The 24,710-nt window shown below is 32.5% G+C and overlaps 1 protein-coding gene and 2 pseudogenes across 6 annotated transcripts; 1 reads left to right on the top strand and 2 right to left on the bottom strand.

The window, feature by feature from the left end:
* Nucleotides 1-1,201: 1,201 nt before the first annotated feature.
* On the bottom strand, nt 1,202-8,568 carry LOC124842109 (diacylglycerol O-acyltransferase 2D-like; annotated as a pseudogene). The gene is made up of 8 exons (XR_015784367.1): nt 8,497-8,568; nt 7,788-7,854; nt 4,965-5,050; nt 3,739-3,845; nt 3,503-3,656; nt 2,356-2,442; nt 2,059-2,156; nt 1,202-1,549 (listed from the first exon to the last, which is right to left on the bottom strand). The product of XR_015784367.1 is annotated as a diacylglycerol O-acyltransferase 2D-like (transcript).
* LOC148204058 (pentatricopeptide repeat-containing protein At2g20540 pseudogene) lies at nt 1,202-8,569 on the bottom strand (annotated as a pseudogene). Of its 4 annotated transcripts, none has more exons than XR_015784365.1 (9): nt 8,497-8,569; nt 7,788-7,854; nt 5,214-7,643; nt 4,965-5,050; nt 3,739-3,845; nt 3,503-3,656; nt 2,256-2,442; nt 2,059-2,156; nt 1,202-1,549 (listed from the first exon to the last, which is right to left on the bottom strand). The product of XR_015784365.1 is annotated as a pentatricopeptide repeat-containing protein At2g20540 pseudogene, transcript variant X3 (transcript). The 4 variants fall into 4 exon arrangements; XR_015784363.1 differs by having other exon boundaries at nt 8,467-8,539; XR_015784364.1 differs by having other exon boundaries at nt 2,356-2,442; nt 8,467-8,539.
* An 11,828-nt stretch (nt 8,570-20,397) lies between these two features.
* LOC124842114 (putative beta-D-xylosidase 7) lies at nt 20,398-24,710 on the top strand. The gene is made up of 4 exons (XM_047318533.2): nt 20,398-21,330; nt 21,411-21,678; nt 22,969-23,742; nt 23,908-24,710. The coding sequence occupies exons 1-4, from the start codon at nt 20,641-20,643 to the stop codon at nt 24,495-24,497; spliced, it is 2,322 nt and encodes a 773-aa protein (XP_047174489.1). The 5' UTR covers nt 20,398-20,640; the 3' UTR covers nt 24,498-24,710.

Below are 24,710 nucleotides of genomic sequence, written 5' to 3'. Positions count from 1 at the left end.
TCCAATCTTCAAAACTTTCACAAAAAAGTCTTTTTTAAAAAGTTCACCCGCTGTAATATTAAATTAATTAATCTTAAATATTTCTCAAAGTTGTATGCATTCATCAAATGTTTTAAATTACAAATTAATACTTAAATATTTGGTACTAAATATAAATTGATTATTAATTAATTATTATTATTATTTGTAACAAGATAAGTCTAACCTAACTTGACTCAACATTTTCTAACTTAAATCCAACATTGAACTCAACTTAACTTGGTCTGAGTTCAATTTTAAGACAATTTAACTTATTTTAATTAAATTCAACTTAAGTTTCATTTAATTCTAATCATTCCCATTTAGCTTAAACTCGACCAGAACTAACACGAGTTAACCCTTACTTAACCTTGACTAATTTAACTCAACTTGACTCATTTGCATCCTAACTTAGTCAACTACCCTAATTCAACCTAACTCGAGCACATCTCAACCCAATCCTTGTAAGTTCACCCTAAACCCTGACTCTTGATCTCTGAACCCTAAACTCTTTGACTCAATTTAATCCAACCTAACCTTTCTTGATTAGGACCCAACTTGACCTTAGGCTGATCCAACTTAGTCTAACCTAGAATTAAACAAACTCAACTTGACCTTAATCAAGACCTAAGCTTCATCCTACACAACATAAATCTAATCCGACTCGACTTAACCTAAATCTACCTCCAAGTAACTTGACTTGGTCATAATCCAACTCTACTCATATTGACATAGGTATGAACTAACTTAACCCAATTTGAACTAGTTAAATATAAGTCAAAACTTGTCTTAACCCAACTTAACGAACAAAACTTGATTCAATCTAACTTGAATTAACTTATACCATGATCTAACATCAACTTGATTCAAACATGATTCGTCTTAACTTTACTAAACTGGATTCAACTCCACTTGAACAAGATTTGACCTTATAAACTTCATATAATCTCAATTCAACTAATTAAAATTGATTTGACTCAATCCCACCCATACTAACTTGAATGTAGATTTCATTCAATAAATATTTTTTATGTATATAAAGATTTTTTTAAAGTTATTACTTTTTCTTTTCATTTTCATTTTTAAAGATCTTTTTTACAGATAGCCTTAACTTATAAAGTTTTTATGATCAATTCGACCCATACAATTTTTTTTTATGTACACTTTTTATCTACTACATGAGTGCAGGGTAATATGGGCTATATTGATAAGTATAATGCTTGAGTACATTTTGTTAGTTATTCATATCAATGGCATTATCCAGTCTAAAATATACATCGACTTGTGAAAATAAAAATAAGGCATGATTAGCAATTTGACTGACATACCAATTAAAATAATAGAAAATCAAATAGCATGAGACGCATGAAAATTACATAATTTCATGGTAGTTTCAATCCCCACCCCTGCAGTATTAAACCTTTGTATTTCTTCCCCATTTGCGTGAGCTGTAGCCACTTGCCCTTTCTTCTCGAGTTCAATTGGTCTACCCACCACCACATGCAGTGGATGTTTAAAGGGTATCGGAGATCTGAAGAAGAGAAAATATAACCCGTGTAAAACATTAGTGCCAGATATCAACTTCTCCAATGTAATTTAAGCTTCATACTGATAGACCAGTCAAATGATTACTGTCCAAAAAACAATGATTGACTGTAAAATTCATGCATCCTCCAATCGAGTCCACCTTTTCCCAGTCAATAGCAAATATTTTAAGCTGAACCAGACAAAACTGACCTTCCATATTATTTACCAAACTGATTCTCAAATTGGTTTGACATTTTAGAAACGATTTTTTTCTATTGTTCCATCTTTCCGAATTTAATTCATTGAACAACCTCAAGTTTGAATTAAGAAAATTAGCTTCATTCATCATACAAAACCCCCTTGACTAGTGAAACTGTTTCAACAACTTCAAGTTTGAATTAAGAAAATTAGTTTCATTATCATGCAAAATCCCTTTGATTACTGAAACTGAAAAATAGATGTAAAGGAGATCACTGGCAGGTGGCAAGTTGACATTTAAACGAAAAAACATACCCGAAAATTCCCCAAAAATATATTGGGGTGAACTTGACAGCCCTCGAAAAACTCAGAAATAGCTTCCCACCTGGTTTCCATCACTTATTGACATTTGACTACAACAAAATTACACCAAAAGGGAAGTTATAGTTTATTTGAATCCAGAAAAAATCTAAAACATAAAGTAGCAACATTAGCAGATAAGGAAATAATACCCAGCGACATTTTAGTTTTAACAGTTTGCAGTTGATGTGTGAGAGTCCGCAAAATCTGCAACATTTTTCCTAGAGAATGACATGGGCAAGAAATAAATACCTGCCCAAAACAGAAAACTGGCACCAGGGGTTTGCCCTTCTCCATTGCTATGCGCACAAATCCTCACCTTGCTTTAAGAAAGGCAATCTAGAAAGCAAATGATTCAAAGTATTATTAACTTGCTTGAATACAAATTATATAAAGGAGTTTCATATTGAATACCCATTTTATTTGGAACCTTTTTCGGACTATCTTTATATATAGTAGAAACATTATTTAAAAAACAATCAGACAATATATAGCCACCAAATTATCAAGCAAATATGATGTACTGAGTATATTCTTTGCATATATTTTTAGGCATTTTGTGATTGTACAATGATTCAATTACAAAAGCAACCATACAAAATGACAAGGTGTTTAATTGGTAGATTGTAATAAGTGGGCCCATTGCTATGCTATAATCAAATTGAAATGACTTCACAGCCAATGTCAGAATTCAAACAAACAGGACTATGATCGCACCAGTTTCATGAGGCATATTAAATAAAAGATTTCTTTATTACAACCATCGCGGTGTGCAAACGGGTATGACTTTGCTGCTACAGATAACAGTATCTTGGCTCATTATTGTACATTTATAAAATAGCCTAATGCCATTGCTGCTCAATAATTCTAACTACTATTTTTTTGTTGGTCATTATATTTCTATACAAGTCTAGTGCTTCACATGAAAAGCTTTATCAACCTTGTTCCTTAGCGTTGGGAGAATTACATTATCCCCAATTACATAATCTCTCATATTTTACATTACTCAAATCTCAAGAATCAGGTACACCTTAAGAGTGTTATTGGCAAGTCATATTGCCATAGCTCAAACATTTCAGGTTAGTGATCCTAAAATTAGATCATAACATATATAAATGAATCAAGAGAATGTAATTTTCCCACCTTTCCATCAATACTAGACATGAAATATCAGAGGGGGAAGAAACTAAAGTGCTAGTTAAGACTATCAAACATGGACCATTCAAATGGCAATGCAGCACAAGTGCTTGCATAGCAAGAGAAAATGCCTGTACCAACATATTACTCCAATTTGACATCAGTTATAATACTATATCTAAAAGAATAAACATTTTCAGTTACCGAAAAAGATAAAAATATAAAAATATATACTAAAGAGGAAGAGAGAAAAACAATGTACCTCAGAACCATGCTCCATGAGAAATGTTTCTTGAACTCCACCAGGTATTAAGATACAACTGTAGCCAGCATCCAACAGAGAGGTAAACCTTTTCCTTGTCACTGGAGTCAAACCCAACGAAGTCCATGTGTCGCAAAAAAGGTGTGTAAAAAACCTATTTATTAAGTGTGATAAGAAATTTTTTAAATTATATCCTTAATAACCTTCTTACAAAACAGGGTATATAAAAATCTTACCGCACTGCTAGCAAGAACTTTTATTTTGGGAAGAGGCATAAAACCTGTGTTGTCAGCTAATGCAACAACTCCAATTGGCAAAACTGAATGTGGTTCATAGCCCAAAACTGCATGAAGAGGCATGCTATAGTTAATATTGATGAACTACTAATAATAAAACACAGATAACTTAGAAATCATCACCGTAGAGAGATATAATAGATTAAAACTTGCTATCATGTTTCAGATCTAGCTCTGCCAAAGGATAAGAAATAAATTGGTTCATTCAGGACACTTCGTCTTATTTATGCAACGTTCATTCTCTAAATGAATAATTATTTAATTTCGAAATGAATACTTGCATAAATCTGTTTAGAACAATATCAGCACTATCACGTCGCCTATCCACTCCTCAAACTAGCTAGTTTTTTTCTTGGTACAAAGGGAAAGGAAAAAGACAGAACAGGAAGCAACAAAGCTAGCTATATGAAGCTTGATCCCCTAAGCAAGAATCCGAAGCTTTCAGGTGGTGGAATAAAAAACTCAGCCATCTTCTGATGAGCTCTCATACCAGCAAGGGCATCAGCTACACCGGAAGTAGATATTTCTAATTGCAATTTCTAAATTAAAAACATATTATTTATGTCAAACCTTAGAATGGACACCGAAAGTAGATATTTCTAATTGCAATTTCTAAATTAAAAACATATTATTTATGTCAAACCTTAGAATGGTCTCCTTCAACCATTTTAGGTTATAAGTTACACTTTTCCGGCAATCGCCGCCTACCATTATGAATGAAGCAACCAAGCAAAGGGTAAGGCAATCTCCTGCTCAACGTTCCTAAATCCAATCCTTCACTTTTCCAATCACCCTTTTTCATTGTATAAAAACCACAGAACAAACTTACCCAAAAAAGAATCTGTTTAAAATATCTAACCAATTTTAGACAAAAAAAAAACAATACATAAATATGTGTGTATTTATATGTCAAAAGGTTGTTTCCCACTTATAATAGAACACTATGAATGATCTGATAACAGTACTGGGACGTAACTCAAACTCAAAAGTTGGCTCGTGAGGTGAAGATTGTCCACTACATAAACTATTTTGGTCGTGTTAGTATCATTATCACTAGTAAACAATCTCCATTAGAAGGCAACAAAATTGCAAGAGAGAACAAAGATACACTTTCATCTAAGAAAAATATTCAGAAGTCAAACTTGAGTTAAGATTAAGGGGCAAACCATAAGCACGATTGGGATGAAAGGCCTTCATATCTTCCACATGAAGAATGACGGGAAATTCACTGCAAAGGTGCTTGCGTATGTACCTGAAATGCACCCAATTTTTTTTTCTGAAAAAAGATACATTTTATTCTACCAGAAAAGCAAGGGATTCAAACCCAGTGTCACAAGAAGAAAAAGAAAATACAAAAGCTTATAATAACTTAATCACCGTTTTTTACATCAAATTTTCATGCTATAAACAAGTACCTGGATAATTTTTGACCGAATTTTCTATTTTGATCAATAGGAATCAGCATCAACACGAGAAGCAAATATAAGCCTGAGATAACATAACATGAGAGGGGCCTCTTTCTTAACCTCATTCAAGGGAAGAGCAATAGGGGAGAGAAACGAACAAGAGTGCTTGGCTGAGAGAGGACGAGAAGCGTGAGGAGAATCAATCAACCAACCAAGAATTTGACAATAACTGAGTTTGACAACAAGCAGCTGCAGGATGAAAAACTATGTGATTTTACCATGTAGCTCTTCCACTGTTTCAAAACAGACCCAGAATTTGAAGAATTGACGTTGGTCTATAGAACTGATTGGGTCTTTCAAATGCTGAGCCAGTTAATGAAGATTTGGGTATCATCAAGATACCTCCCTACTCGTTCAGTTTCCATGAGCAACATCCACAAGATTTGGGACGTATCCATTCAATCTTAACAAAGTCGTCAATCCCTTCAATGTCCGATATATACTCTCTGTCTCAGGATGTCTCTCATCCAAGGAATAGAATTCTACCACACTATCATTGCACCCAATAACACTACATCCCGGTAATTTCTTGAACCCGGTATCTCTCGTTGCAAGCTTCAACCGGGCAACATCCTCCCATCTTCCAAGATCCTTGTATATGTTCGAAAGCATGACAAAGTTTGCAGGGTTGTTGGGTTCAAGTTCAATGAGTTGCTCAAGTGCCACTTCTGCTATTTCCACATTCTTATACATCCGACAAGCCCCAAGCAGTGCTGCCCATATAACCGCATCCGGTTTTATTGGCATCTTTCTCACGAAATCCATAGCCTGATCTATAAGACCAGCTCTTCCCAACAAATCCACCATACAACCATAATGCTCAATCTGAGGCACAATTGAGTAATTATTAACCATCGATTGGAAATGCAGAAACCCTTCACTCACTAACCCCATATGCGTACAAGCAGACAAAATCCCAACAAATGTAACACCATCTGGCTTCTCTCCCATGCTCTTCATCCGCTCAAACAAACTTAAAGCATCAACTGCATGACCGTGCATGGCAAGGCCATTAATTATGGTGTTCCAAGTTATTATATCCTTCACATCCAACCAATTAAACATATCAAGTGCTTTCTGTATAACCCCACATTTTGCATACATGTCAATCAAAGCATTTCCAACAAACAAGTTGCCCTTATACCCAATACTCTCTGCATAAACATGCACCCACTTACCCATCTCAAGGTCCCCCAATCTGGAACATGCGGACAACACTACCACAACTGTGTAATCATTGGGAATGACCACAACATCACCACCTTCCCCTTCTTGTTTTGGTAACATCAACATCCGTTTAAAAGACTCCAAAACTTTGTTAAAGAGCCCATTCCGAGCATACCCTCCAATTAACCCGTTCCAAGAATAAACATTCCTCTCAGGCATTTCATCAAACAGCTTCTCGAACGATTCGACCTCACCGTTATAGGCGTAACCGTTCAAAACGGTGTTCCATGACATCACATCGCGGTTCGGCATTTTATCAAACAGCGCTCGCGCGGCTACCATGTCCCCCAATTCGATGTATCCCGAAACGACGACATTCCACAGCACAACGTCACGCTGCGGCGCCAGGTCAAAAAGACGCCTTGCGGAAGCCATGTCACGACACGCCACGTGAGCAGCGATGATCGCAGTCCAAGCGAAGACATTCTTCTCGCGCATTTCGCCAAACACCTTATAAGCATCCCCGATGAACACCTCCCCTCTCACGGAGTACATGTGAATCAACGCGGTTCCCACAAACGCGTTCGACTTAAAACCACGTTTGGCCACCACGCAGTGAACCTGCTCTCCTTCTCTAACCGCGTTCGCCTGAGCACACGACTTCATCACCAATGGGAAAGTGAAGCAATTCGGCGAAGCACCAGCGCGATGCATTTGCGCGAACAAAACGACAACTTCAAAGGGACACTCCAATAGGGCAAAGCCTCGGAACATGGCATTCCACATGGCACCGTTTGGTTGCGCCATTGTGTTAAACACTCTTCCAGCGTGACCCATTCTACCGAGACGCGCGCACGTCGTGATGAAACTAGGGGTGACGTAATCATTGCTTTGTAGTCCATGAGTGACTATTTGGGCTTGAATCTGGTGCAGCCGCGTGCACGTTTCGCATGACCTTAACAGGGATATCAGCTTCTCTTCCACAACTATTTGTAGTCTCTTCGGAGAATCGTTCACCACTAACTTCCCTATTTTTCTTTGCATTTGTAGTCGTGGATTGAAAACACATATCAACTGTTTGTGTATGATATTGGTATGTGTAGGACCCAGACTGTGTTCCACTTGGATCCACCTGACCCGAAAGTCTGATGTCTGTATGTCGTGTCAGAAGAGTACTGTTTTTTCAGAACAAAATGTTTGTACCATTTTTTTCTGAAAAAGGAAACATTTTATTCGACTAGAAAAGCAAGGATTCAAGCCCAGTGTCACAATAAGAAAAAGAAAATACAAAAGCTTATACTAACTTAATCACGACTTTTGATATCAAATTTTCATATTATAAACAGAAACAAGTACCTGGATAATTTTCGACCGAATTTGCTATTTTCATCAATAGGAATCAGCATCAACACGAGAAGCAAACCTATAGACACGAGATAACATAACATGAGAGGGGCCTCTTTCTTAACCTCATTCAAAGGAATAGTAATAGGAGAGAGAAACAAACTGTAACGTTCAAACTACGAGTCACTTAAGCACATCAAAGTCAAAAATTTTATAAAGACAAAGTTAACAAATCCAAAAGAACTAAACTTTATTACAACTTTAAAACTCAAGTATTCATACATCCAATAGATTAAAACATCAAATTAAACTTATAAAGAAATTTCTTTCATAAAATTCAGATGAATGTTTAAGCTCCACCAAGGCACATCTGTCTCGTGTCATCTATTCCATATCATGTATTCTTGTATGCTTCCGTACAACACACATGTCATATAATCATCGCACTAAACATACAAAAAACATGGGTGAGCTAACAAATCAAACACAATAATAACAACAATACCATCATCAAAACAAATATAACAATAACCCAATCACTCTACTTTTATCTTAGTGATAACATCTCACCCTGTATCATATCACATAAAACAATAATGAGATGAACTTAAGGCACATTAGTTAAAACAATAATGAGATGCACTTAAGGCACATTAGTTAAAACAGAATTGTTGGTAAACGTAAAACTTACATCTTCTAATTTTGAGTTCAAGTCATTAACCTTTTTCTCTAACAAACACTCGAGTTTCCGTGTTCCCTTTCTACTTGTTTTATGTTTCTAGTTCCCCTTTAAGCTTGTCCACCTGCATAAAGAATTTCTGAGTCTGCACTATAGAATAATGATCATAAAAGACACATCTACTGGCTGATTTATAAGTAACCTGCTTCTGTAGAAAAACCTTGGCTCAGTTTGTGACAGCCGAATTTTCACTAGAGTTAATTAAATAATCATAGTTTTTTTTTTTAACTGGGAATGTTAAGAAAAATTAATCACATTGTTTTGTATAAATCCTCATATATGAATTTTGTGAGATAAAGGACAGAACTAGCACCGATTGATCAATGAATATAAACATAGTATCAATTTTAAGTTGGAACAATACATAACACTATTTCAGAATTAAAATGATTTTTTTTTCTAGAAAGAGAATAATATGACCTGCCATGAATCATGGGCTGCATTTACAAAGAAAGATAAGTAAAAAGAAGACAAATAAGCTTACACATTGATAAAACAACCAGCATCTGCAAGGCATTTCACTTTAGTTGTTCTAGGTAGTAGTGATTTGAATCGATCACAATTTAAAATTGCAGCCAACTCTCCAGCACAGAACATCCAGAAATAATTGCCTAAAGTTACAAGTTTCAACTAGTGAATTAAAAATTATTCAAGATGAAGACAAAAGTATGTAACCATCAATGTCCCATACATTTTGAGCACTTTTCATTCCTTTTGCTAAACTTCTGTTTCTTTTCTGTGTTTCCTTTCTTTTTCTTATATAATTGCTTTTTTTTTCTCTTATCAAAATATTATTGTAGAATTATGATTTGTGTTCGGTTCATCTCCTAAATATTTAAATAGATCCACAAAGTGCAAGTGTATGTGATGAGAAAGCCTACACATTTTAATATGATTTTTCTGATATTTCTGACTTCAACTTTGTTGCCCCGTTACATGTCATTGCCATTATCTTAGTTTCACCTCTTCCAAAGTAATTATAATATTCAATTATTTATTTTATGTAATCACATAATATTTTTATGTATTAGATAAATATTAAATGGTTTAGTATGTTAGTTTAATTATTTGATTAGTATGTTAGCTATATTTAACTTGGATTCTTTTGTATACATATTATAAATAAATTATTCTGAACTTTGGATGTTTAGACCACATTTCTTGACCATTACCATAAAAACCTATGAAAAAGAGAATTGTTTGCTGTTGATGAAATTCATTGTACAAACAATATCTAGAACATACATCATATTCAAAAGTTAACAGCATGTTTCTATTTACTTCATTGAGTTTTTATACATCACATAATTCAAAAATTATAACCATAATAATAATAATAATAATAATAATAATAATAATAATAATAATATGACTTGCTTCTCTATTTTGATATCTAAAATCTTGAAACCTGCTAAAGAAGTACATGTGTCGGTATATACTCTCTAATTTCCTATCCCCAAACAAAAGTTTCTTTTATTTTCCCTACTTGAGTTTATCTTTTACAATTAAGATTTGCTACAATCATATATATCATCTTCATGTCATTATCAAATGTGAAACAATATCAAATGCATACCTGTTAAGAAAGATGGAATTATAAGGCCAGTTGTTTGAACTTATTTTGAAGAATTAGCGGTTTTTTAATTAACAGATGTTTCAATAAAATATAAATAAAAACTGAAAAGGAAACAAAAATAGTTTTAGAGCTTTTCTTTTTTCACTCTCAATATTCCTGAAAAAAATTTCAATAAAAGATGTATCACAGAATCACTAAGCAAAGAAGCACTTACAAAGAAATCAATATCTCTGCATTGATATTAGCAAACAAAGCCTATAATTGTTCATCCTTCTAACATTTTAATAACAATATCTCTGCATGTCTAAAACCTTAGCAACATAAATTTAATACCAATCTCATCCAAATGGAAATGAAAATCATTTGGATAAAGTAATCAAACCTCACACTTTCACTGATATTCTAATTTGTGCACTTCACTTCAATATTCCTTCCAATTCAAACAAAACTTTCTCCAACATATCAGACTTCACAGGATTCACAATACTAATTTAATATAATAGGTAATAGGTATAGGTAATCTAAATACATATAAAAGAAAGTTGGCTCACTCTTCCCTGAGAATATTCTGACACACGCACACCTAAATTCTGAGTCTCTATGTTCATTTTCGTGCTATCAGAAGAGTAGATGTAGCTACAGAGACAAATATTGCTCTTTACCGTGTGCACAGAGGGTAACAGTGGGATTTTCTAGTGTAAAGTCAAACACATTCTTTGAAGGTGTGACACAAGGACAAGCAAAAACACACAAGTCGCAGCGGTCCTTCTAGGACATCAGTAAAAAGAAGCAAAAACACACAAGACACAAGGTGGGATTGTATTATCCTCTTTAGTGAGAGTCTTCCTTATAAAAATAACTTCATTATTGTATAGCCTAGAGAGACCTTTACACACTTATTTTGGAAATACTTTGTGTACTTCAAATGATATAATGAAGAATCAAGAATACTAATCACCTTACGAAAAACTTCAGTCACTGGGCCATCGTTTTCTGATGCAGTCAGCTCCTCTTTAACCTTTTCTAATCCCCTGATGATTGCTTGCATTTCTTCTGCTAATGACTTCAATTGTATCTACAAGATCATGGATTTATGACCACTATTCATTGCAATCACGTTAACTAATAGTAACAGTTATCCAGTACAAACATCATTTTCTTTTCCTTAAAAGTGCAAATATCCAGTTTCTTAGGGTCACGCTTTTCTTCATACTCAGCTGAAATTTCGTACACTTCTTGAACCTGCACAAAAACATTTACATAAATGTCGAAGAGAAGAGAAAGAACATAAATTCTGGAATATTTTCTGATAAATCACTATAGCCTTCTCCATCGAATCCATCGATTACATCCTCAATTTTGCACCATTTCACCGATTCAGCCGTTGAATCTTCCTTTTCCACCGAACACGCGACCTAAATCGCATTTCTCACCGAACAATCTTCCTATTTTTCACTCCTCTCCGAACCCTTCCCGCTCCTGGAGTATTATCACGAACCTAGGGTGGATGAAGGTACTCTCTCAGCGTCGAACTACGACTCCGAAACGAACGATGAAGGTGATTGCTTCATCAACGAAGGACAACGACATTGCTGCGTTATTATGCGACGACAGTTCGAGAGAGAAAGGGGGAAGAAGCAAGGGTTCGAGAGAGGGACAGCGACAGTGAAGAGGGCTCGGGAGAGGGACAGCGAGGCGAATAGGGCTTGAGAGAGGGACAATGAGAGCAAAGAGGGCTTCAGAAAGAGATGTGAAATCGCGAGGGTTTGAGAGAGAGATCAAATAGGGTTCGAGGGATAGAGAGAAGATCGAGGGTTTTGAGAAGAATAGGGTTCGAGGGAGAGAGAAAAGCTAGAGGGTTTTGAGAAGAATAGGCTTTGAGGTTCTTCAGGTTGGCTTCATTTTAATCAGAATTTTTTTAAGTAAATTATTTTCCCAGTTCGTATGTAATGTAACATTGGTAGCTAAAACGTGGACATATTTAAGTACAAATAATTGGAGCTATATATGGATCTATCCTTGGATAACTTTCCCACCATCACGCGCCAACGTTATATACGACTTTTATATACGGATTTGTCGTATGTAAAAATCCGTATATAATATTCGTATATAATTTTTTTTTTAAAATCCGTATATAATATCCGTATGTAATATATATATTATATACGGATTATAATCCGTATGTAATAGCCATATTTCTTGTAGTGATTCCTACAAGGCGGTTGAGTAGTCCTATACGCACAGGTAAGAACTTGTTCCTCTTAAAGAGCCAACAACTTTCCTCTCGTTAACGATCACGCAGACTAGAGAGACTAGAGAGTACGATACTCAAACTCACTCTTACTACCTCACATAATCTGAAGAGTGCTCCTTCTCAACACACAGGAGAAATAGACCCTTATATAAAGAGAAACTCATCCTAGACCACTTTTTATTCTTGAACACATCAAGAACAACTCTCTATTTATCTCACCTCTCACTATCGACACTTTAATGTAGCCAATTCACTTTTATTGGCTAAACTATGAGGTTTAATATCACATCAACCAAACATTCATTTAACACATCAACTATCACCAATAGTCTGAGTTACAACATTCACCGTTCACAAATATCATGCACATAGCCATAATCCTTCATACAACAAGTATCTTTAATGTTACAAGACCTTTTAAAGAAGATACACCAAATTAGAACCACGTTCACATGTTCACATCATACTCATACGTACAAACCCAAGCAACTAACAACCGTTCATAAATATATTAACCACAGCAAACAATGCATGAAAAGAGGAAGCTAAAACACCCAGGTCTCGCTCAGCGAGAGCGAGACCTTTCCAACGCCCAACGGCCCACCGCCCAGCGGTATAAAGTGACGCTCAGCTCTAACATACTGCAACAGCTTACTACTATAATGCACTTATGATTACTGCAAACATTCAACTACATTTTGGACATTTTGTATGCACTTTTCAAAACACCTTGAAACAGTCACTAACAACACCAAATTAAAGAAAACATTCCACATCAGAGTTAATGCTCACACTTACACTATTATGGAGAAAACCAACATCTTTAAACATGCACTACACTCTCCCGTAACCCAAATTTCCAGAACATACCTTACAACATCTAAGCATAGCACTTTAACCACTATATTCCATAAACACTCGTCATCACACACGACTTTATTTACTTCAATAAATATACATCAAAATTTACTTCAAATCCAATACCCCATTATTCACAATTCTGAACATCAAAAACCAGCATCTATCACTTACTGTTAAGCTTTAACTCATTTATCCCCATATCAAAACAGATTGAAAATTATACTACTGATAGTAATCTCAGGTTTCACAATTTATACAAACTAAAGTAATTCAATCGCACATATATCAGTCATACCATCCTTATTACTTAGTTTACTTTAACACATGCACGTTCATCCATAATAACACTTCTTAGCATACCATATTCAGACAACCAAGCATTTTAGTTCTGCAGCCCAGTTTCAAGAAAATTCACAAGCTAATTCAGAATTTCAAACAACAATATCCTATATTAATCTTACAGAATAAGATAACATCCCTTCAGAGTTTAAAGTTGATTCCAACTAATACCAAACCTGATTCGCATGAGAGAAGTGAAGCGGTGGTGATTGAAGCCAACTGGGCAGGATTCGGTGACGATAAGGACGACGACTCGGAAACTTGGAGACAATGGCGTTTTGCGCGACTCCTTCGTCGAGGTTGAGGTTGCGGAGAAGATGAACCGCGTCTGGTGGCCACGGCGTCCGGTGATAATTCGTTTGACGGATTGAGTGCGCGGTGCAGGGAGCGGTCTCCGGCGACAATGTGGACGGAGAATTCGCCGGCTAAGAGGCACGGTGGAGGCTGACAGTGGTAACGAGGCAGTAAGGTTTGAACCTTTGTTTAATCATTTCAGATACTGCTGATGAATTTATTCATATAATTACCTTACTGTTTTTTTAATTCGCTCCTTACTTTTTAAAAATTTAAGTTTTTATCGGTAATTTCGTATTAATACAGTTAAAAATTAAAACAATTAAATTTTTATTATTAACTTTTAAAAGAGTATCAATTCATGGTTTTTTTAAAATAATTTTTTAATTATTTTTATTTTTATTTTTACATTTCTAAAGAAAATTGTCAATTGATACTTAGTTATCATTACATTTGTCTTCATTTCTTATATTTTTATTTTGTCTTAATTTAATTCTATATTTTTATTTTATTTCAATTTATTCCTATTTTTTTTAAATTATTCTATTTTTTTTTTCAAATCCAAACAAAAATTTAATTTATATATAAATTTTTACAAATTCTTTTATACAATTGATATTATTTCTATTAAAATAATAAAAAATTAGGAACTAACATAAAATACATTTTTTTGTAGTATTAAAGAAAATAACTTAATTGTATTAAAGTTAAAAAAAAAACTAAATTAAGACAAATAAAAATAAATAAACTCATTTAAAAAATTTCTACAAAATTAAACAAAAAATAAAATCATTTAACCTAAATAATCAAATGAAGATACTATAAAAACTAACATTTCAATAGTAAATATTTTTGTGAAGTTAATCTATAATAAAATAGTCACTATACTTCCTCAACAATTCATAAAAGGTTTATGAAGTTAACATTAAGATTTGGAATACATACTTACCAAAAATTTACTTAACAAAAACAAATTTAAAAATAAGAATTTGGAAAATGTACATACCATTATTTTATTTTAAATTTTCTAAAATTGATAAAAAAACTATATTTAATTAATCTTTTAATCATTTAATTTTGAGTTAAATATGTTTTTAGTCCCTAAACTATTGGTCGTTTATGGTTTTCGTCCCTCTTTCAAAGTAAGGTACAATTTGGTCCTCATTCTTTTCGAAAACGTTCGTTTTAGTCCTCGAAAACTAACACCGTTTAAAAAGTTGGTCCTCATTTAGCAACAAAATGAGGACTAAAACCAAAGTTCCGAGGACTAAAACGAACGTTTCGAAAAGAATGAGGACCAAATTGTACCTTACTTTGAAATAGGGACGAAAACCAGAAACGACCAATAGTTTAGGAACTAAAAACATATTTAACCCTTTAATTTTTAAGACAAAACTATATTTCATATATCAACAATTTAAAAACATAAACATTCAAATTTTAGTATTTAAATTTCCTAACTAAAATTCAATTAAAACAGTACTTAATAAAGTAAACTATTGCACATTTATGTAAATTTTATCATAAAACACAATAGTATTAGTCATTTCTTTACAAATTCCACATTAATTAGGATTTTCATAGAATTTTTCTTAAAAAAGTGAAATTTTGCGTCATTATTTTTTTTAAACTCTTATAAGTATATTTAAAAAACATAAATTAATATTTATATAATTTTATATTTTTGTTAAAAATATTTAATAAAAATATCAATTTTAATAAAAATATTGTTATATATTTATTAATAAATTAAATTTTGTGTGAATTTGAGAAAGACAAAACTGTTTTATTTTAAAAAATTAAGAATAAATTGAAACAAAATAAAAATACAAAGATCAAATTGAAATAAAATAAAAATACTGACAAATGTCATCTTTTTAATAGTGTTAGTATGAAACTTACAATAATGACCTAATTATTTTAAATTTTCAAAAATAAAAATCCAATTGAAAAAAAAAAATAAAAATCCTATTTAAAAAAAAGTCACAAGTAGAAACTATCTAAATAATTAAACACTTTAAAAAATAGGAAAACAAATGTTTTCAAAATAAGAAATAAATAATAATAATAATAATAAGTAAAAAATAATAATAAAATAAGAAGAGGGTTACTCCATACACCACCCCACTTTGCTTCCTGTACCACCACATTTTTTTAAAATTCCAAAACTATCCTTTATATTTTAAAATATCCTACACCCCCACCTCTTTTCTTCAACGGATGTCAACATCCGTTGAAAAAAAATTCTTCCACGAACGTGCCACATCCGTTAACGGATGTGACGACATGCGTTGCCTTTTTTTGTTTTTTAGTTTTTAGTTTTTTTATTTGTTTGTTTTAAATTAATATATAAATATTATTTAATTATTTTAAAATTATTACTTAATTATTTATAAATTAATTTTATTTTATTTAATAAAATAATTATTATTAATTTTAATTTATGTATTATTATTTAAATAATAATTAAAAAATTTATTATACATATATTAAAACGGATGTGCCACATGGATGTGCCACATCCGTTAACGGATGTGGCGACGTTGCTTTTTTTGTTTTTTAGTTTAGTTTTTTTATTTTTTTTGTTTTAAATTAATATATAAATATAATTTAATTATTTTAAAATTATTAATTAATTATTTATAAATTAATTTTATTTTATTTAATAAAATAATTATTATTAATTTTAATTTATGTATTATTATTTAAATTATAATTAATTTTTTTTATAAATATATTAAAACGGATGTGCCACATCCGTTGCCTTTTTTTGTATTTTAGTTTTTAGTTTTTTAATTTTTTATATTTTAAATTAATATATAAATACTATTTAATTTTTTAAAAATTATTATTTAATTATTTATAAATTAGTTTTATTTTATTTAATAAAATAATAATTATTATTTTATTTATATATTATTATTTAAATAATAAATAAAAAACTTTTTAAAAATCTACTAAACGAATGTGTCACATCCGCTGTTGAAGTTTTTTTTTTTAAATAAAAATAATAAACTAAGATATAAAACATGTAAATGGATGTTACGGATGTCAACATCCGTTGAAGGTGAAACAGATGTTGACATCCGTTTTATAGAAGGGCAAATAAGATATGGGAAGGTGCAGGGAGCGGTTGATGGTGGTGGAGGGAGCAACTCTCAAATAAGAAAGAGTAAACAATGGGATATGGGATTGAGCCACTTCGGTGTTTCTTTTTGAACTAGTTATTTTGTTCACAACTATATGCGCTTAGTTATATGGACTGAACTTAGTCCAATCCAGTGTTTTTTTTTTTCATTCTGACAAATAATTAAGTAATAATTTTAAAATAATTAAATAATATTTATATATTAATTTAAAACAAAAAAATAAAAAAACTAAAAACTAAAAAACAAAAAAAGGCAACGCATGTCGTCACATCCGTTAACGGATGTGGCACGTTCGTGGAAGAATTTTTTTTCAACGGATGTTGACATCCGTTGAAGAAAAGAGGTGGGGGTGTAGGATATTTTAAAATATAAAGGATAGTTTTGGAATTTTAAAAAAATGTGGTGGTACAGGAAGCAAAGTGGGGTGGTGTAGGGAGTAACCCTCTTCTTATTTTATTATTATTTTTTACTTATTATTATTATTATTATTATTTATTTCTTATTTTGAAAACATTTGTTTTCCTATTTTTTAAAGTGTTTAATTATTTAGATAGTTTCTACTTGTGACTTTTTTTTAAATAGGATTTTTATTTTTTTTCTCAATTGGATTTTTATTTTTGAAATTTTAAAATAATTAGGTCATTATTGTAAGTTTCATACTAACAATATTAAAAAGATGACATTTGTCAGTATTTTTATTTTATTTCAATTTGATCTTTGTATTTTTATTTTGTTTCAATTTATTCTTAATTTTTTAAAATAAAACAGTTTTGTCTTTCTCAAATTCAAACAAAATTTAATTTATTAATAAATATATAACAATATTTTTATTAAAATTGATATTTTTATTAAATATTTTTAACAAAAATATAAAATTATATAAATATTAATTTTAGGTCTTGTTCTTTTGAGTGAATTTGAGGGAGTAGATTTGAGAGAATTTGAGAGGATTTGAAGATAATTTTTTTTGTCATTTTTTTGAGCCAATTTGAAGGTAAATAAGAGTGAATTTGAAAATAAAATTTGTGAGAATTTGTATAGAATTGTATTGACGTGACAAATTAAAAAAAAATATTTTCAAATTCACTTTCATTTACTTCCAAATTCGCTCAAAAACACGACAAAAAATATTATCTTCAAATCCTATCAGATCCCTTCAAATCCATTCGCTCAAATCCACTCAAAATAACAACCCTTACACCTCCAATTTTTTCAAGCATACTCATATTACCCTTATTTAAAAATCTTTAATTATTTAAAAAAAAGTAAAATTTTGGTCAAAGATTCTTCTTTTAGAAACATATTTGTCAGTGTGCATTTATTGATCTCAATTTTTTCATTATCTATTTTAGCTTCCTCTCCTTTGGTTGGTTCGTTGCAGGCACACACAGGAAGCTCTTCCTTTAGAGGTTGAAGTGGGTTTTGGTGTGGGTTTTCATAGCACACACCACTGCTTCTCGTTTATTTCGTGCAGCCATAGTATTTCTCCATTCTCGTAAATTATTCATTTATAAATTTATTAATAATGTGATCAACTTTAAAAAAAAAACAGCAAAATAATAATACTAAAACATTTAAAATGTATTATTTATATTAACAAAATTTAATAAGGGTTAAATATGTTTTTAGTCCCTAAACTATTGGTCGTTTCTAGTTTTCGTCCCTCTTTCAAAGTAAGGTACAATTTGATCCTCATTCTTTTCGAAACGTTCGTTTTAATCCTCGGAATTTTGGTTTTAGTCCTCATTTGTTGCTAAATGAGGACCAAATTTTTAAATAGTGTTTAGTTTTCGAGGACTAAAACGAACGTTTCGAAAGGAATAAAGACCAAATTGTACCTTACTTTGAAACAGGGACGAAAACCAGAAACGACCAATAATTTAGGGACTAAAAACATATTTAACCCATTTAATAATTATAAAATTTAAGTTATCATTATTTAGTTTTTTAATAAAAAAAACCTATTGTTAAAAAATATTAATAAAGCTAACATGTAAAAAAAAACATGCAGCACATTAATAAAGCAACATGTAAAAAAGTGCAAAATTAATAAAGCAACTTAAAAAGCAGAGTACTTAAACATATCGCATCTAGATATCCGATCATTCAACTATTGATATTCACATCCGATTTTGCCAACCGATATATATTTTTACAATTTTATTTTTTTAAATATTTATTTTAAATCTAAAAAATTTATAAAAGTTATTTTTTAACAATTAAATTCTTTTTAATTAAATTATAAATTCATAAAAATTAATATATAATTTTAAATATAATTATAAACTAATAAATAATTAAATAAATAATATAATTAAATTTTTATGAAACAATTTCTTCGTTTATCGTATATCAACATTCGATAACTCTACTCAGATTTTCATATCCGATATATATTTAAAATTTTATTTTTTCAAAATATTTTTATTAAATCTAATAAATTCATAAAAACAATTTTTTAACATTTAAAAGTATTCTAATTAAATTATAATTTCATGCAATTTGATACATAAATTTAAAAATAATTATAAATAAATAAAATAATTAAATAACTAATATAGGAACGGGTGTAGAGTTTCTTAATAAATGAAAAATGAGGTGTAGTGGTATTTTAGAAAATTGGAGGTGCAGGCTCAGAGGTGCAAGGTGAAACACCCCTGTTTTTTATGTTAACATCTCTACACTTATGGACTGAAATTTGATCCATTCTAGTATTTTTTTTTAACCATTTTTTTATCTACATCTTTACCTATTTTATATAATTTTTTATAATAATTTTAAGTCTTGAACATAGTTAGTAATTATAATTTTAAAAATTAATAATTATCATGTCAAATTTTACATTTTTTTTGATAAATAAATTTTTTATCATATTAAATCTAATGAGAGTTAACTCTGATTTTTTATTTTTAAAAATACTTAGAACAAGGGTCTAAATAATTTAAAATATTTTAAAAATTATATTAATTTTAAATACTTAATTGATTCAAGTATGTTCTGAATCGAAATTTGTCTTAACACAATTTGACTTAATTTGAATAAGATTTAATTCATTAACTTATACTATAGTTCAACCTCAAATTGATTCAAACATAATTTGTCTTTTACCTTATTTGAATTTGATTCAACTTAACTGATTCGATTTTATAAACTTGATATAGTCTCATCTTAACTAATTAAATTTGACTATCCATACTAAGTATACATTTCATTCAATAAATATTTTGTATGTACGTAAAGGTTTTTATAAGTCATTATCTTTTCTCTCTCTTTTTTAATTTTTAAAGAATTATTTTTAGAGATAGCCTTAATTTATAAAGCTTTTATGAGCAATTTGACCTATACAAATTTTCTTTATGTACACCTTTTATCTACTAGGTAATATGGGCTATATTGATAAGTACAATGCTTGAGTACATTTTGTTAGTTATTCATATCAATGGCATTATATATCAACGCTTGAAAGTTCATGTAGTTTGAATCTCCACCCCTGCAGTATTAACCTTTGTATTTCTTCCTCTCCTTTTGCGTGAGCTGTAGCCACTTGCCCTTTTTTGTTTGTGTCTTGAGTAATAGAGGCAATGTGAGGTGAAAAAGATGGGATATAAAATGGTGGGAGGGAACAATAATTGAGAAATGGGAGTGTAGCAATGGACATCAGATTCACTTTTGCAGCCATCATTTTCCTGACTCTTCACACTGCTCACTCATCTAACCCACCATTCGCTTGCGATTGGTCCAATCCTGCCTCCAAATCCTACCCATTCTGCAACCCCAAACTCCCCATCCCTCAACGAACCAAAGACCTTCTCTCCAGACTCACACTTCAAGAGAAACTCTCCCAACTCGTCAACACTGCTCCTTCCATTCCCCGCCTCGGCATTCCCGCCTACCAGTGGTGGAGCGAGGCCCTCCACGGCGTAGGAAACGTCGGCCCCGGCATCCACTTCAATGCCTCCATCTCTTCCGCCACCAGCTTCCCTCAGGTCATCCTCAGTGCAGCCACCTTCGACTCCCTCCTCTGGTACCGAATCGGACGCGCCATTGGGATCGAAGCCCGCGCAATCTATAATGCAGCCCAGGCCCAGGGCCTCACCTTCTGGGCTCCCAATATCAACATCTTCAGGGACCCGCGATGGGGCAGAGGGCAAGAGACACCCGGCGAAGACCCTCTCCTCACTTCTCGCTACGCAGTTTCCTACGTCAGAGGCCTCCAAGGAGATTCCTTCCACGGCGGCAAGTTGAGGGGCCACCTTCAAGCCTCCGCCTGTTGCAAACACTTCACCGCTTACGATCTGGACAATTGGAAGGGCGTCGATCGCTTTCTCTTCGATGCTCGCGTAAGTAACCACTTCACTCCACACACCACTCAATTACCTTTTTCTCTTTCTTCTGAACTCTTGGATAAGATCTGTTTCAGGTGAGTTTGCAAGATTTAGCGGACACGTACCAGCCACCGTTTCAGAGTTGCGTACAGCAAGGAGGGGCCAGTGGGATAATGTGTGCTTACAACCGCGTGAACGGAGTTCCAAGCTGTGCGGATTTCAACCTGTTAACCAAAACGGTCAGAAAAAAATGGCATTTCCGTGGCTATATTACGTCGGATTGTGGAGCAGTCGGGATCATACATGACCAGCAAGGGTTTACGAAATCAGCGGAGGAAGCTGTAGCTGATGTTCTTCGTGCTGGTATGTCTCTCTCTTCGTCGCTAATGGCACTGTTAAATCTTGGTCGCTAATTAAAACCACAAAATAGCTTAAAGGGTGATTACCTAAATCGCATGTATACGTAGAGACCTTTATCACCTTTCTTCTGTCGGTTTACAGTAACATGGCTTTACGATGCTATTCATTCTCAACCATATTAATGACAAAATCGATGCCTTGGCCCAGTTATACTCGGTACCATAATATGTTTACTAGTATTTCCTATGTTACCTTTCTGTATATTTTAAGTAATCGTTTAACATTTTAGGTTTCTAAGGTTCCCATTTTTGTATTTTCCCTTCTTCTATCAATAATACCATTAACATGCATATCAATAATACAAATTATTGTTAATTATTTTCCGACATGTGAGCCCCCACAAGAAGACTTTCTTTCTACTTTCCACGCAGGCTTGCTAATATAAGATAAGATATTCACCACATTTTTTAACAATATTTTATCTTGGTATTTATACTTATTATTATTAATTATGAAGTAATTATAGACTAATCACAGAATGATATATAAATGATGTTAAAATATTATAAAAAAAAATTGTTGTCAAAATATCATTATCCAATATTTATGGTGGCAAACTTATGCATGTGTATTTTAAAATTTAAGTGAAATTTATGAAATACAATTTTAAAAAATATTTAAAATTATAAATAAAATATGTTTAGTTAATACATTTAAAGTTTTAAAAACACATTGGAAACAAAAAAGTGTTTTAAATTATAAAAGTATTGGTAGCTACAATTTAGAGAGAAAGAGCACACGTTTGTTTATAAAGGAAAAAAAATATAATCCAAAGTGACTAATTTGAGATTTTTTTAAATAGAAAAAAATAGTGCGTTGTGGATTTTAAAAATGGTTGGGATGATATATTAGGAAAATGTTAAAAAACACGAAATTCTTTTTCACGAAAACAACAAGAATTTTTTAAAAGAGAAATGGTGCTTACTGAAAAAATTACATTGACCATTGTTATAGGAGCTATGTTTTCCGTCAAATTACATTGAAATTGTTTAAACTTTTAAATTAATATTTGTTTAATTCATGTTTTCTAGACTAATAATTATGATATCACTGAATGAGGATATAGTTGGAGTAATATTATTATCTCAATAACAATCAGAAGTTAGTCATAAACTAGATTTGTTTTAAGTCTCAAAATAATATTAAACTATCTTATACCAGAATGGAGACATTTTTTTATCTCAAACAATTTTTTCAGATGCATCGCAGTGAATATGTTTTTAAACTTTGCAGGGATGGATGTGGAATGTGGAAGTTATCTGACGGATCATGCTGAATCGGCAGTGTTGCAGAAAAAAGTATCCATGTCTGAAATAGACCGTGCCCTTCACAACCTGTTTTCTATTAGAATGAGGTTAGGCCTGTTTGGTGGAAATCCAAGCAGTCTCCCATTTGGTATGATTGGTCCGAATCATGTGTGTTCCAAAGAGCACCAATATCTTGCTCTTGAAGCTGCAAGAAATGGCATTGTCCTCTTAAAAAACTCTCCCACACTTCTACCACTTCCAATAACAAGCCCCAGTATTTCCCTAGCAGTGATAGGACCCAATGCCAATGCTTCTCCACTAACTCTTCTTGGAAACTATGCTGGTCCTCCTTGTAAATTTGTCACAATATTGCAAGGCTTTCAGCACTACGTTAAGAACGCCGTTTATCATCCTGGGTGTGATGGTGGACCAAAGTGTTCTTCGGCTAAAATCGAGCAGGCAGTAGAAGTTGCAAAAAAAGTGGATTATGTGGTGCTGGTTATGGGATTGGATCAAAGTGAAGAGAGGGAAGAACGTGATCGCATTCATCTAGACTTGCCGGGCAAGCAACTTGAACTCATCAACAGCGTTGCCGAAGCTTCTAAAAAACCAGTTATTTTGGTGCTGCTGTGTGGAGGGCCTGTAGATATCAGTTCAGCCAAGTATAACCACAAAATTGGAGGCATCCTCTGGGCTGGTTATCCCGGAGAACTTGGAGGCATTGCACTTGCACAGATTATCTTTGGCGACCACAACCCAGGTGATTTCTTTGCTATTTTATCAATTCAATGTCCCCTTTAACTTTTATTAGTTTCTGACTCTACAAAACTTTTAATCAAAATATCATTCACTTTACTCGTGTTTTAACTATACTCTGTTATTACCGAAATGGTGTGCGCTGCTGCCTGTCATGAATACTATGTAGGAGGAAGACTTCCAGTTACTTGGTACCCAAAAGATTACATCAAAGTACCCATGACAGACATGAGAATGAGAGCCGATCCTTCTACGGGCTATCCTGGGAGAACTTACCGATTTTACAAAGGTCCAAAAGTGTATGAGTTTGGCTATGGACTGAGCTACTCGAAGTATTCCTATGAGTTTGTTTCTGTTACACATGACAAGCTTCACTTGAACCAATCATCCACTCATTTCACGGTTGAAAATTCAGAAACCGTAAGGTACAAACTTGTTTCGGAGTTGGGAGAACAAACCTGCCAAAGCATGTCACTCTCGGTCACTGTGAGAGTTCAAAATCATGGAAGCATGGTGGGGAAGCATCCTGTGTTGCTGTTTATGAGGCCTAAAATCCAGAAAAGTGGAAACCCTCTGAAACAGTTGGTTGGTTTCCAGAGCGTGATGCTTGATGCAGGGGAAATGGCTCATGTTGGATTTGCCGTAAGTCCTTGCGAACATCTTAGTAGAGCAAATGAAGCTGGTGCAATGATTATTGAAGAAGGGTCTCAGGTGTTGCTTGTGGATGATCAAGAGCACCCCATAGACATAATTGTTTGATGCTACATATGAAAAAAAGTTACTTTCAGATACTTTTACACTCATTTTAACACATTAGTTTTCACCTTTTCGTTACAAAAATCATGTTAAGTAAATGTAAGTGTATCAACTACTGTTCCCTGCTACAGATTTTTTCTTCAACTGTCACAAGCTGACATGTTTCTGAACAGTTTGGGATCATGAGACAAAGTAATGTACTATAATTTGATTTGA

Source organism: Vigna umbellata, chromosome 2 (genome assembly GCF_029865625.1).
Source record: "Vigna umbellata cultivar VRB3 chromosome 2, Vumbellata_1.0, whole genome shotgun sequence".
NCBI lineage: Eukaryota > Viridiplantae > Streptophyta > Magnoliopsida > Fabales > Fabaceae > Vigna > Vigna umbellata.
Note: the sequence above shows the minus strand (reverse complement) of the source record. Positions and strands in the feature narration are given on the sequence as shown.

Bases quoted from the DNA above. Each gene is read 5' to 3' on its own strand.
- LOC124842114 (XM_047318533.2), top strand. From the start codon at position 20,641: ATGGACATCAGATTCACTTTTGCAGCCATCATTTTCCTGACTCTTCAC. The intron at 21,679-22,968 runs GTATGTCTCTCT...TAAACTTTGCAG, and splicing joins AGCTGATGTTCTTCGTGCTG to GGATGGATGTGGAATGTGGA. The intron at 23,743-23,907 runs GTGATTTCTTTG...AATACTATGTAG, and splicing joins CTTTGGCGACCACAACCCAG to GAGGAAGACTTCCAGTTACT.